The 15,224-nt window shown below is 47.9% G+C and overlaps 1 protein-coding gene across 1 annotated transcript in view; it reads right to left on the bottom strand.

Moving 5' to 3' along the window:
- LOC103205072 (gamma-aminobutyric acid type B receptor subunit 2) overlaps positions 1-15,224 on the bottom strand; it is a 272,285-nt gene that overhangs the window by 129,197 nt on the left and 127,864 nt on the right. The window contains exon 4 of the mRNA XM_007950339.2: positions 1,424-1,561. Coding sequence (XP_007948530.2) covers positions 1,424-1,561 — 138 coding nt within the window. The remainder of the gene's footprint in view (positions 1-1,423; positions 1,562-15,224) is intronic.

The raw sequence follows: 15,224 nt of genomic DNA, 5'->3' as shown, positions 1-15,224 counted from the left end.
TCAGAGTAGAGCTGTGCTCCACAGAGGTTTCAGTGCCCACTCCCCACCCCTGGAAGGAGACCACCAGGACTTCATTCCAAGGTGCCTCTGGGTGGACCAGTCAACCTTCCTCCAATTAAGTAATGGCTGACGGCATTACCCACCTGCACCTAGTAAGCCCTGCATATGTATTACACAAATGTTAGTTCTTACTATTACTGCTTAATTGCTTCGTGCTTATCTCACATAGTGAGTAAGGCATTTGGCTGCTAACCAGAAGGTCAGTGGTTCAAACCCACCAGCCACTCCATGGGAGGAAGATGAGGCAATCTATTGCTGTAAAGATTTACAGCCTTGGAAACCCAATGGGGTTGCTATGGGATCAACTTGATGGCAGTGGGATTTTTTGGTATCTTCTGCCACTGGAATGGAAGTTTCAGAAAGGTAGGGACTGTGTCTGAATTATTCAGCACTCTCTTCCCAGTCAGGAGCTCTGGTGGTACAGTGGTTAAAGCATTCAGCTGCTAACAAAAAGGCTGGTGGTTTGAACCCACCAGCTACTCTGCAGGAGAAAGATGTGGCAGTCTGCTTGTAAAGGTGTACAGACTGGGAAATTCTATGAGACAGTTCTACTTTGTCCTCTGGGGTCACTATGAGTCAGAATCAACTTGATGGCAGCGGGTTCAGCTTTTTGGATATTCGCAGTACCTACCAAAATTGCAGGCACACAGTAGGCTGTTAACAAGTATTTGTTATATGGATGGGATAGATACACGGACGGATGCAGCAAAAAGAAGATGTCACTCAGTCCAGCACTCATACCTTGCTACGCTCCTCTCTCTGAATCTGAAGAGAAGCTGACACTGGTGTGTCCTACCTACACCAGACCATACATTCATGGGTGGGCACTCAATGGCATATAAAATCTTCCTGTGCAAAGAGTCAGTAATAGTCCAGGAGCCCCAGGAAAGGCTGAATCCCAAAGAAAGGACGTGAGGCAGTCTTAGTGGACAAAAAGGAATTTAAGTGGGGTGCGGTGATTCAGCATGGAGTGAATAAAGGGCCATTCTGGCTAAGGGAAGAGCGAGATCAAGGTGCTGAGGCCTGAAGGGGAGAGGCGTTGTCTGGAGGGGCCACAGCGCAGAGTGAGAGGCTCCGACAGGAGACAATGCTGGGCAGACATGGAAGGCCCTGAAAGCCAGGCTAGGGAGTCAGGGCTGGGCCACCAACGGTTTTTAAATACAGGGTGGAATCAAGGCTGCCCACGTGAGTTCAGGCCAGAGCAGGCAACCCTGGAGGTGGGAGCCCCCAGGCTGTGCGATCATCCGGGGAGAACCCAAGAGGCCTAATCCATCCACTGAGGGACCACGTGGGAGAACCATTTCTACAAAAGATTTGTGACCAATCAGCGACGGTTCCCAAATAGGAAGCGGCCAGGCCTTACCTGCACCAGATTCCAGCCTTGGAGGGACTCTGCGATGATGGACGTGACCGACGGACAGACGCCTCCAAACACCATCAAGTGGTTCGGCCCGTATTTTATTGCGTCGTAGAAGGCCTTCAAGCCTTTTGCATTGTCACACTGGGGAGCAACACACAGAAAGAGAAGGTCCAGATTAGAAACCGCTCTCCTCAGGGCATTTACACCAACAGAGCTTTCCTCACGGGAGACCTTCTGGGTCTCCTTCTCCCGTGGTGGGTGGGGCCTGAGCTGTGAATTCAGCGCAATGGGACCCATCCTCCTTCCCCTAAAAACAAAACTAAACAAAACATTAAAAACCCCAAACCAGTTGCCATGGAGTCAGTTCTGACTCACGGTGACGCCACGTGTAAAAAGCACAACTTGCAATAGGGTTTTCAAGGCTGTGACTTTGCACATGCACAATGTCAGGCCTTCCTTCCAAGATACATCTGGGGGGTTCAAACCACCAACCTTCTGGTTGCTGATCGCTTGTTTAACCGATTGTGCCACCCAGAAAGTCCATCCTTCCTTGATGTGCCCACCAAGTCTATGACTTCCAGCCCCCCTATTTATTTTCCCCCAAAAGCACATTGAAAAACAGCCCCCAACATGCCTTCCCTTGGGGTCTCCCCATTCCAGAGGCATTTCTATTTCAAAAGATGACGAATCCGATGGGAAAACTCATTTGGCAATCACTTGTCCAGCCCTCCTCTGGACTCAGGGCTGGGAACATAAAAGACAGACAAAGCCCCTGCCAAGGAGCTTACATTTTGCAGAAGAAACTGAGTTAGACCACGACCACCCAGCACGGAAACAGAAATGGGACAAATGCCCACGACACGTCAGGAGTCAGTCCGGGCTCACTCCTGCCTCTCCTCTCCTCCTCTCTCACTCAAGCCACCTGGGCAGCTCTCCCCTGGACAGTGGCACTGCCTCCTAACTGGGCCACCTAAACCCATTCGGCACCTAGCAGTCTAAGAGTCCTTTGTAAAACAGAAATTCGTTCTCCTCACTCCCTGCTTTCCATACACTCAGTGTGTAAACTTCTACCGAGTACAGTTCTCCAAAGGTTAAAAACATAGCACCAATAGTTAGTGAGCATATATATGTGAGAACTTTATTAACTCTCTACTAAGGGGCTCCAGAAGGAGCTCAGGTGGTGGGGTTCATAGGCATTTGGCTGCTAACCAGAAGGTCAGTGGTTCAAGCCCACCAACCACTCTGCCAGAGGAAGATGAGGTAATTTACTTCCATAAACATTTACCACCTTGGAAACCCAATGGGGATCACCATGAGTCAGAATCGACTCAATGGCAGTGGGTTTAGTTTTTAAAAGGGGATCTGCCACAGGGCAGAGGAGATTCAAAAGAGGATTTGAGAAACAGACTTTTACAGTGAATAAAAAAGTAAGATAGGATTGCTAAATTATTTGGAGTGGTTGATGTCCTACAGGGGCAATGAAACCATAACCTTTAAGGCTAGAAAAGAAAATCACTGACAACCATCACATCTCATTAGCTTTACAGAACCGTAAAGTGTCTGGGACTTGATCCATTGCTCAAAATTCTGTCCCCAGAGTCGGATGGCTTTTAGGCAGGTCCGTTAGAAAGCATTCGCAGTGTTCGGCTGACTGGTCAGCTGCATTACTTTCTGTTATTTACAAGTAGGGGATAATGATCGTTTTCCGAACAGGCTTCATCTTGATCGACTTGAGCTACCACCCGGTCCTGCCCTGCCCACCACTCTGGCCCCGTGGCCTCCCCTCTGCCCGCTCACCAAGAGCAGCCTCACAGCCTCACAGCCTCCTCTCTGTTCCGCAGTCCCCTCCTGCCCCTGGACAGTGGCACTTGCTGTTTTCTTTGCCCTTTGCTCCTGCCGTGACTCACTCCTTCTCAGCACTCGGGCTTCACAGTCCTTCTATCCAAAATGGTTCTCACCTGCCACTCTCCAATACATCAGCTTTGTAACGTCCTAACGTTGTTTCTGAAACCACCTTGCCTGTTTGTGCTGGCCTGAACACTGCCTGACCGCAACTAGAGTACAAGCCCCACGAGGGCCGGGTTCTGTGTCTGTTTTTCACTGCGTCTCCGTCTCCGCAGAGCCGAGCCCAGCGCCTCAGCAAGGACTGCAGAGTGCCTGCCTGAAGCCCCTTCTAACTCTCCCTTGGTGTGCTTCCTTCCCCCTACTCCAGTCTCTCTCCCCGGTTAGTCTCCCCTTTCTGTTTCCTCTCTCTCTTCCACCCCTCCTCCTAGTGGCCATAATGGGGATCAGACTTGGTTCCAGTTAGTTGCTCTCTCCTCATTGTTTCCCAGGAACCCCTCTGGACTGCAGCCCGAGGTGGGCAGGTGCCAACAGGAACAGAAAAATGAGGGTGGTCCAGTTTCTGCCTCAGTAACTCACTGCCTGTAGACATAATGGGACTTGAACATGGCCATTACCATGTGCTGGGCAGTGCTCAGAGCTGTTGGAGAGAGGCAGACCCAGGCTGCAGAGCCCCAGAGGGAGAGCCAGGGAGGACTCTGGGGAGGGGCATCTGAGGTGGGAATTGCTGGTGGAGGAGCAGCATGAATGAAGGCAAGGACTTGGGAAAGTGACAGGGCGACAGGCGCCTCCCAGCTCATGCCACCTACTAGGGAGGAGGACAAGGCAGTCTGGGCCAAGGTCAAAGGGGGCTTGAAACACCAGGCTAAGGAGTTCGTGATGTATCTTGTGGATGTTTGGGAAAGAAATGAATTTAAAATTTAATTTAGAAATTGTTGTTGTTACGTGCCTTTGAGTCGGACCCGACTCATAGTGATCCCTCCATGGGTTTCTGAGGCAGTATCACTACGGAAGTAGATTGCCCAACCGTCCTTCTGAGGAGTGGCTGGTGGATTTGAACTGCCAGCCTTCTGGTTAGCAGTCAAGTGCCTTCGGCACTACGCCACCAGAGCTCCCGGAAATTGTTGTTAGGTGTTGTCAAGTTGATTCTGATTCAAGGCAACCCTATGTGCAACAGAATGAAACACTGCCCGGTCCTCTTCAGAAATTGGCCAAGTTTATGTTTTTGCCATGGAAGAACAGGAGAGAGAGGGAAGGAGGGAGGGAGGGAGGGAGAGGAAGAAAGAAAGAGAAGGGAAGGAAGGAAATGGAACGGAGGGGAGGGGAGGGGAGGGGAGGGGAGGGAAGGTTAGCCTCTCATTGCTTCTTGGGCCACTGTTAATTATCCCTGCTCCTTGATGGAAAGCAACACTTCCTACCCTCAGTGGAGCACCAGCGGATATCACAGAGCAGTTCATGTTTAATTGTTTCCACCATGATTTACTGAATCATTTCCTGTCTTAATGCAGTCCTGCCATGATGTTACCTTGTTTCCTAACGCTGCATTAATGACAATGGTAACACAGTATCACAAGACTTAGAGACAATGTTGCATTAAAGTAATACTAGCAACAATGAACCTGTTAGCATTTGTTTGCTCACCAACCTTTTCTCATGAACCTAGTAAGCACATTTCTGTATTCATACTGATGTCCTGGTTTCTTACAAACACAGAACTTTTGACTATGTCAATTCAAAAAACTGAGACAATCTGACAGCCAGTATTGGAGCTGGAAGAACCTTAGAGATCTGCCATCCCAACATCCCCAAGTATCCTCTGACAGCTTCCAGCAGGCTGGGTGTTATAGGCAGAATTTTGGGCCCCATGAATATGTTGATACATGGCAAAAGGGACTCTGCAGATGTAATTAAGGCTACTGATCAGCTGACCTTAACCCTTTCATGACCCATGGGACATATATCACCCTCCACCATTTTCAGCCTCAAGTTTCCTGGGAAGCTGCTATCCCACTTGTAGTACATGCTATTACTTGGCAGTGGCCTTATAACTATATGAATCTGAAGCAATGGGCCTCACACCACCAATCCTATCACCAGAGTCCACTTGGGACAAATGTGTCCCACAAATTGTATCAAGATCTATAATACCTCAATTTTTTCCCCTTTGATTTTAGCATGCCTTCCATTACTGCAAACACAATGAAAAATTCAAAGTAGAAAATAATTTGGTCATGGAAGGTTTAAAATAGGGCAGCAATCCTGGACTCTCCTGGTGGGCCCTGTGGAATTGAGAAAGCCCTTAAAAGCAGAGCCCTTGCTTTGGCTGCAGGAAAAGGGGAAGTCAGACATTTGAAGCTTCAGAAGAACTGGATGGACCTCCATTGGCTTCGGGATGAAGGCAGTCAAGTGTCAAGGACAGGGGGACTTCAGTCCCAAGTCCCAAGAAGCTGAATTCTTCCAACCTCTTGAATGGGTTTGGAGTTGGAATCTCGCCCAGAGCCTCCAGATAACAGTCCTGCCCAGCTGACACCTTGATTCAGCCTTGTGAGGCCCTGAGCGGAGAACCCAGTTGAGTCACACTGTGCCAGGGCTTCTGACCCACAGGGCTGAGGGATAATAAACGGCTGTCGTTTTAAGCCCCTGAATTGTGGTAATCTTTTACAGCAGCAAAAGAAAACAAACACACTGGGGTAAAATGAAAACAGTAGGACCAATATAGTAGGTTTTCCTTACAGGTGAATGGACTCCACTGAAAGCACTATCTATCATTTACGGACAGGGTCCTTTATCGTTTGCATGGAGACCTGGGTTTATTTGCAGCTGATGCATCTTATACACACACAGCCATTGCACTACCACCCATCTGTCAGGGAGGCTTGTATATTTCTACGTGCTGAACAGGTTTCCAGACTAAGATGGACTAGGAAGAAAGGTCTGGTGATGAGCTTCCAATAGTCAGTGAAAGCCTTACAGGTCACAGCGGTGCAAGCACAGCTCATCACAGGGACGGGGCAGGACCGAGCGCAACTCGCTTCATTGCACACGGGGTCACCACGGGCCAGGGCCCACTCAATGGCAGCTAACATCACCACCCACACATGGGGAAATGTTTCTTTCATAAAACAATGGTATATTTTTGTTTTTAACGACAAAATAAAAAAATACATACTTTCTAGTGCACCTGTCCCATCGTTCCTGGTGTATGAAATCTGAACATCTGAGCATCACTAATATAGCCCTGCACCTCTATTTTCCAGACCAGTGAAGGGAAGGGACTTCCCCACTGTCCTCCCAGGATTAGGAGAGAGGGTCTGGATTCCCATGATCACTTTCTCAATAACCTGGAGGACTCTGCTCTTGAGGCAAAGGGCAGTCTACAGCTAGCAAGGTTCTAGAAAGGACCGTTTTCCCAGGGCAATGTGCAGACGCCAGCCTCCTCCTGATGAGTACTCTTGGCTTGCAGCTGCAGAAACAAGCAAATGGGCATCTAAACCAAGAAACTCAACATGCTGCCATCACCTTGGTTCTGGTGAACGGCAACCCCACGTGTTACAGAGCAGGGCTGCTCCAAGGGGCTCTCTCGGCTGTCATCTTTATGGAAGCAAATTACCAGGCCTTTCTCCCATGGAAGGAGCTCTGGTGGTGTAGGTTGGTGGTTCAAACCCAGCTGCCACTCTGCAGAAGGAAGCCTGGGCAATCTACTTCCATAAAGAATTATGCCTCAGAAACCCAAAGGCGGTGGATATGAGTGGGAATTGACTCAATGGCAGTGAGTGTTTGCTTTTCTCCCATGGAGCTGCTGGTGGGTTTGAGCTGCCCACCTTCTCTTTAGCAGCCAATCACAGCACCTAAAGGCAGCAGCTTTGTACGAATAATGAGATAGACATCCCATGGGAATATCTGCCTTATTTCAGATGCTATTCTCCCTCATCCTCCATTTCTAACACTCTATCTTCTCACCTCACATGATAGTGTCTAAGTCAACGGACTTTCCTCCTGACAAAGTTGAAAGCTTGCCTCTCAGGGGCCTGGGGGCTGGCAGAGAGGTGCTGGGGCAGCAAGTGGGGCTCAGAGCGCCTCACCCTCACTTCTTCCAGGAGCACCCCTTGTGTGTGCTTTATACATCAGAAGAAAACAAAAAAGTTGCTGTGGAGTTGACTTCGACTCACAGCGACTCTGTAATCACTGGAGCAGAACTTTTCCGAGGTCTGACCTACCAGAAGCAGATCACAGGCCTTCCTTCCAAGGTGCCTCTGCTGGACTCGAACTTCTAACCTTCTGGTCAGCAGTTGACCGTGTTTGCCATTTGCACCACCCAGGGGCTCCTATAAGGAGCTCTGGTGGTACGTGGTTAAGGCATTTGGCTGCTAACCAGAAGGTTGGTGGTTCAAATCCACCAGCAATCTACTTCCATAAAGATTTACAGCCTGGAAACCCCATGGGTCGCTATGAGTCGGAAGTGACTTGATGGCAGTGGGTTTAGGGGCTCCTTTACATAGAGGGGTTGCTATGAGTCGGGTCCGACTCCATGGCACATAACAACAACAACAACAACAACAACAACATACAGCAGCAGTGTTCCACATGTGACTTTATTTGAAAAGAGGATCTCACTGCTGAAAGCAAACAACAACAACAACATTTGAAATCCCCGTTGGAGGTGCCCCTGACGTCTCTGCCAGTGTATGACTTCTGTCTTTGGCCTCAGGAAAGACTGATAAGGGAGTGTCCCATAGGCCAGGCTCAATTGAGCCTGTCACTGGGATACCTACACCATAGGCTACTCTCTGATGCGTGATGTTTGCCTGACAATCAATTTACCTAATCTTTGGGGAATTTTTTAAGTTTTAGTTTCCCAAAGGATTCCTGGAAGACATTTTCTGGGGCCATTTCACAAACTTGTCCTTTCTACTCAAACCAGAAAACCAAACCCACTGCCATCTAGTTGATGGCATAGTGACCCTGTGGGACAGAGTAGAACTGCCTCATGTGATTTCCAAGGCTATCAATCTTCACAGAAGCAGACTGCCTCGTCTCTCTCCCGCAGAGCACCTGGTGGGTTTGCACAGCTGACGTTTTGGTTAGCACCTGAATGCTTTAACCACTGCAACCTCAGAGTGCCTTTCTTCTCACTCAGGTGAAAGCCGATTTCCGGTTACTTCATGTCCAGTCCTCCCTAAACGCTGCCCTCTGCCCTAGGAGAAGCACCGCTGAAGGCTGTTGGGCATGTGCTTCTCTGGTGGGCGGGAGCCCCACCCCTTCATAAGCCAGGGAGGTGCTGGAAGCTTCTCTAAACCCACTTAGGGCATCTGTCTGACAGCTTCAGGGAGCTGGCCATTGGGCACAGGGCCCTTCTGAGAAGTTATTTACGGCAAACTCTCTTTCAGTCATCTGGCTTCTCATGACTTGCTCTCAGAGCCCACCAGAGGCTCCACATCCTGGATTAAAGCAATGGGTTTTACAGTTTCTTTCCCCAACTCTACAAACTCCGCTCCCTCACCTGCACTGGTGCTCTGACCGCCTGCCCCTCCCTCACCTGCAGCGGTGCTCTGATTGGCTGCCCCTCCCTCACCTGCAGCGGTGCTCTGATTGGCTGCCCCTCCCTCACCTGCAGGGGTGCTCTGATTGGCTGCCCCTCCCTCACCTGCAGCGGTGCTCTGATTGGCTGCCCCTCCCTCACCTGCAGGGGTGCTCTGATTGGCTGCCCCTCCCTCACCTGCAGCGGTGCTCTGATTGGCTGCTGCAGCCCGAACTTTTTCAAAAAGCAGCAGACTGGACCGAGTAGTTCCTCCGTGGTTCACCTCCTCGGGCACCAGCTTGAAGCTTAATGACTGGCCTGGCTTCCCACCTGCAGTCCTGTCACAGCTCTGGCACCTAGCTGTTAGCTGCTGTCAGGTTGAGCCCGGCCCACAGTGAGCCCATGCACAATGGAACAGACCCTGCCTGGTCCTGCGTCATCCCCACAGTGGACTTGTGGATTGGAGCACTGTGGTCAGCAGGGCTTTCACTGGGTGATTCTTGTTTCCAAAGGAGACTGCCAGGCCTTCCGCCCTGGTGTGAGCCAGGCTGGACGCCCCACTGACGCCCGTTCAGCATCACAGCATTATGCAAGCCTCCGCTGTCAGTGGGGGCTGGGCTGTGAACGAAGTGCCCTACTCACGAGTCGAACCCGGGTCTCCTGCACAGAAGGCCTGTCTTCTACCCTTGAACCACCGCTGCCCCTGGCCCACAGTAAACCAAACCAAACCCACTGCCACTGAGCTCCTTCTGCCTCACCATGACCCTACAGGACAGAGCAGAACCAATCCATAGGGTGTCCAATGAGGTAAATCTTTATGGAAGCAGACTGCCTCATCTTTCTCCTGTGGAGCAGCTTGTGGGTTTGAAACACCGACCTTTTGGTAAGCAGCTCAATGTGTTAACTACTACACCACCAGAGCGCCTTTGGCACATAGAAGGCCCTCGGTACCTGGTGGCTCCCTTCCCTCCCTTCTTCCCACTGCCTTTCTTCATGGCTCATGGTCCCTACTTCCAAACTCTGTTCCACTGTTTCATTACTAGTGGCTTCTCCTTCACTGTAAGGACAGACTTGTCACCAAGAAATCATACTTGGCACACACATGGTCTTAAAATTCAGCACCTATAAATGGGAACAGACCCAAAAGCCATGAAAAATCAGTTTTTAAATGAAAAAGTGGGACTACAGAATAAAATTATTTTCATTTAAGTCTCATTTTTAAAGAATTAAACTACTTTTTGGATTTAAAAATTTCCAAGGAAATGTTGCTGAGAGTGAAAATGTGAAATGTCCATTAATAACAACCTGTTTAAATCTGGGAATTATTCCATACAGAATTTTAGCATGGAGTAGAATTTAAAAGCTAATGTGTCCGACCTGCAAAGCCCTCTCTAAGCATCCCGCACAAGAAGGAGTCAGCACCTGCTCGCAAAACCCCCAGTGACAGGGTTCTCCCTCCTTTACCATGGAGCTAAGGCCTGTTGGCCAGCTCGGTCGGTGTCTCAGAAAGTTCTTCCTTACATTGGTCTTAGAATCCTCCCTCCTTTTGCATGCCCTGCTCCAAGTTCTCACTCTATAGCAGGCATCAGCAAACTCCTTTCAAAAAAGGGCGAAGAGTTAATGTTCTAAGCTTTGCATGCCATCCAGTCTCTGTCACAAGCGCTCACCTCTGCTGCTGCAGCGTGAAAGCAGCCATAGACGGTACGTAAATGAATAAGCTTAGCTGTGTTCCAATAAAACTTTATTCACAAAACAGGCAGCAATTGGATTTGACCATTCTGGCTTCTAAGGAGCACCTGGCTGTACCTCTTCCAGGCCAGATTTGTTTTGTTCTTCTCGCAGCCCACGGTATTTCCAGTACTCTTTGTCGAAGCCACAATTCAGATGTATCAACTCTTCTGCTGTCTTCCTTCTTCACTGACCAGATTTCATGTGCATATGAGGCTACTGAAAAGACCACGGCATACCTTACATCTTCAAAGCAACATCTTTGTTCAGCACTTTAAGTTGGTCTTTTGCAGCAGATTTGCCCAGTGCAATACGTCATCTGGTTTCTTGACTGCTGCTTCCATGGGTGTAGATTGTGGATCCAAGTAAAATGAAATCCCTGGAAACTTCTATCTCTTCCCCATTTATCAGATGAGTATAGACTTCTGGTAAGGCAGCCTCAGAACACAGTCTCTCTCCCAGGCAACTACATTGCACAGAGCTCACTCTCAGTAACACTACTAAACCAGCACACATGATCTTAGTAGCAAAACACCTGTGAGGCATTCTTGGGGAAAACAGAAAAAAACCTACTTGTGATGGTTGATTTTATATGTCGATTTGGCTACACTATGACACCCAATTGTTTGGTCAAACACTAATTTAAGTGTTATGGTCTTTCATTGATGTGATTAAACATTTACAATCTGTTGACTCTAAGTCAAGGAGATTCCCCTTGATAACATGGGTGGACCTCATTCAATCAGTTGAGGACCTTAAGAGCCAAAACAGAGATTTTTAAGAGGATAAAGAATTCTGCCTCAAAAACACTGACACCTGCCATCCTACTGCCTGGTCTACCAATTTCAAGCACGAGACTGCCAGCCCTTCCATCCAGCCTGTCACCTGACTTGCCAGCCCTCACAGTATTTCACAAGTCAATTCATTTAAATGAATCCATCTCTTAGATAGAGGGGTGTGTGTGTGTGTGTATGTGCGTGCATGTGCGTATGCATGCATGCATGTGTGCATGCATGTGCCAAGTCTTTTGCCATTGAGTTGACTCCAACTCACAGCAACCCTCCACGACAAAGCAGAACTGCCCTACAGGGTTTCCAGAGCTGTCACCTGCACGAGCAGACCACCACATCTTTCTTCTGCAGGGAGGAAGCTGGTGGCCAGTGAGTTCAAACTGCCGACCTTCTGGTTTACAGCCAAGCACTTAACCACTGTGCCACCAGGGTAGGGAGAGAGGATGCTTGGGTGGTACAAACACTTTGCACTTGACTGCAAACCTGAAGGTTGGTGGTGTGAACCCCGCCCCCCTGCAGCACCATGAACTTCTTCTATTAAGATTACAGCCAAGAAAATCCTCTGGAGAAGTTGTACTCTGTAACACATGGAGTTGCCATTATGTTTGTAATATGTTGTCAGGAGTTCTGGTGGCAGAGTGGATAAGCTCCTTGACTGCTAACCGGAAGGTCAGCAGTTCAAACCTGCCAGCTGCTCCGTGGAAGGAAGACTGGGCAATCTATTTCTGTAAAGATCTATAGCCTCAGAAAAACCAATGGGGGTTGCTATGAGTCAGAAATGACTCGATGGCAGGTTTTTGTTTTTTTCATGTTGTTAGGTCCTGCTGAGTCAGCTCTGACTCACAGCAACCCCGTGTACAATGGAACGAAAGACTGCCCAGTCCCGAACCGCCCTCACAGCTGCTGCCACGCCTGAGCCCAACGGCATAGCCACTGTGTCAGTCCAGCTCATGGACGGCCTTCCTCCTTTTCAATGAGTCACTCTTTACCAAACATGGTTCCTCCTCCAAGGACTGGTGCCTTCTGACAACATGACCAAAGCAGGAGAAGTGAAGGCTGTCCGTATATAACGTGTCGTATATCTCTGTCTCTATGTCTATGGGGCTCTGGTGGCACAGTGCCGAAGGCAACATCTGACCGCTGACCAGAAGGCTGGCAGTTCAAACCCAGGAGCCACTCCACAATCGGCAGGTGTAAAGAACTTTCTAACACCTACCCTACCCTTCCACAGAAGGAAGATGACACAATCATCCATAAAGACTTACTACTTTGGGGAGCCAAAGGGGTCACTATGAGTCAGAATTGACTAGCTGGCAGTGGGTTTGGGTTTGTTTTTTTTTTCCCCCAATGCATACATCCCATTGGTTCTACTTTCTCTGAGAACACTAATACTTACTTGATGATCAAATCTGGTCAAGCAAAAAATGAATCAAAATGCAGATCTCAGGAATGGAGGCCTTGTGATAAAAAGGAGCGAGTGTACAAGCAGGATCCATTTAACATCAAACAATGGAGACCGTGAAGATAATAATGTTACATAAAATTCGGAAGGTGGAGGGAAAAGGAATTCTAAGATTGCTAATTTCCTCCTCTTCCATAGCATGGCTTTAATCGATACCATCTCAAATGGAAAACTGGAGTTTAAAAGCCAAGGCTGTAACCTCACTGCTTCTGATAATCTTTTATTACCCAAGAGAGAAAATTTAGAAACAAATATTTTCTGTAGTGAAAGCAAAATTGTTTAATGCCGAACAGTTCCTCGCATATTTCGTTGCCTTATTTTCTTCTGTTACATTCCCACAAATTAAACATTAATTTCATATAACATACAATAATGACCTCGTTTCATGACATTATTTCTGCTCACCTCTACACATACAGTGTAGAGACAGGTCTGGAATGAGAGTAATTGAACGTTAAAGATGCTGAGCATTTGAGTGGTGGTTCTTGCTCTGCTCGTTGTATCCCGTCTGTTTTATTGAATAAGAATTAATAAACACATGACTTTATAAGGCTAAAAAGTCCAGTGCAAGCCTTCCCCCAGGATGCTTTCCCAACCAGTGAAGTCTCCCTCTTCCTGTTCTTCTGGGCTTGATTTTCTATGTCTGAGAGCAGGAGCTTATACTTAGGATTTCTAAATCATATTAAAATGAAAGTCAACTCAACACCACGGCCAAATAAATTAAACATACACTATATTGTTTTTTCATCACAAATAATCCCTCCAAACATTTTCTGAGTACCTACTAAGTACCAGCAGGTATCCAAGAAACAGTCAATCTGTATGATCTACAAAAGTTTCTTGATCCGAGCTCCTGTTGTTGTTAGGTGCCATCAAGTTGGCTCTGACTCATAGCGACTCTATGTACAGTGATAAAACACTGCCTGGTCCTATGCCATCGCGGTTGTAGCTATACCTGAGCCCATCGTTGTAGCCATTGTGTCAATCCATCTTGTTGAGGGCCTTCCCCTTTTTCATTGACCTTCCACTTTACCAAGCATGATATCCTTCTCCAGGGACTGGTTGGTCCCTTCTTAAACATGACCAAAGTAGGTGAGACAAAGTCTGGCCATTCTTGCTTCCAAGGAGCATTCTGGCTGTACTTCTTCCCGGATAGATTTGTTAGTTCTTTTAGCAGTCCATGGTACTTTGAGCTTTCTTCACCAACACCACACTCAAAAGTATCAACTCTTCTTTGGTCTTCCTAATTCATTATCCAACTCTCACATGCATGTGAGATGACTGAAAATACCGTGGCTTGTGTCAGGCGCACCTTAGTCCTCAAGGAGACGTCTTTGCTCCTCAGCACTTGAAAGAGGTCTTCTGCAGCACATCTGCTCGATGCTATACACTGTCTGATGTCTTGACTGCTTCTCCCATTGGTGTTGACAGTAGAACCAAGTAATATGAAGTCTGTGACAACTTCAATCTTTTCTCCATTTACACGATGCTGCTTATTGGTCCAGTTGTGAGCATTTTTGTTTTCTTTATATTGAGATGTAATCCATACTGCAGACTGTAGTCTTTAATATTCATCAGTAAGTGCCTCAAGTCATCCTTACTTTCAGCAAGCAAAATTGTGTCATCAGCATATCACAGGTTGCTAGAGTCTTACTCCAATCCTGATGCCACGCTCTTCTTCCTAGAGTCCAGCATCCCAGATTATTTGCCCAGCATACATATTGCATAAGTGTGGTGAAAGGATACAGCCCCGACTCACTCCTTTCCTGATTTTAAACCACACAGTGCCCCTTGTTCTGTTGTTCTGTTGATCAGAGCAGGTACTCAAAAAACGTTGACTGATGTGTTATATTTGGAAATAAGGAGTAATACCAGCAAACCTTTATCAAGCATTCATTTGTGTCAGGTACTATTCTAATTGCTTTCTGTATATTGATTCACTTAATCCTCCCAACAAGTCTATGAAACAGGTTCTCACAGTACCACTATAGGACAAGGTAGAACTACCCCATAGGGTTTTGCAGGCTATACTCGTTACAGAAGCAGAATGCCACATCTTCCTTCAATGGAGTGGCTGATGGGTTTGAATTGCCAACCTTCTGGTTGACAGCTGATCACCTAACCACTGCACCAGGAGAGCTCCTTTTAAAAGTGAGCCAATGGAAACCTACAGATCCCAACAGAACACTGTGTAACCGGCTTGTGTCGGACATGTCATGAGGAGGGATCAGTCACTGGAGAAGGGTATCACGTTGGGTGAAGTTGAGAGCCAGGGAGACCCTCTGCCATGCAGTGAATTTACTCCATGATTCGGTGGGACTACACAAATAAGGTGCTTGGATACCCTTGGGGCTTGGACACCAAGGGAATGGGACAGCTTGCTAATAATGCAAATAAAGTGTATGGAACCCTTGTGTGGGTGGGACCATGCAAATAAAGTAGCTAGAACCCTAAAGAGGGGAA

The sequence above is a fragment of the Orycteropus afer genome, unplaced genomic scaffold (genome assembly GCF_000298275.1).
Source record: "Orycteropus afer afer isolate SDZICR_OR568_19922 unplaced genomic scaffold, OryAfe1.0 scaffold00267, whole genome shotgun sequence".
Classification (NCBI taxonomy): Eukaryota; Metazoa; Chordata; class Mammalia; order Tubulidentata; family Orycteropodidae; genus Orycteropus; species Orycteropus afer.
This window is presented reverse-complemented; position numbering and strand designations above follow the sequence as displayed.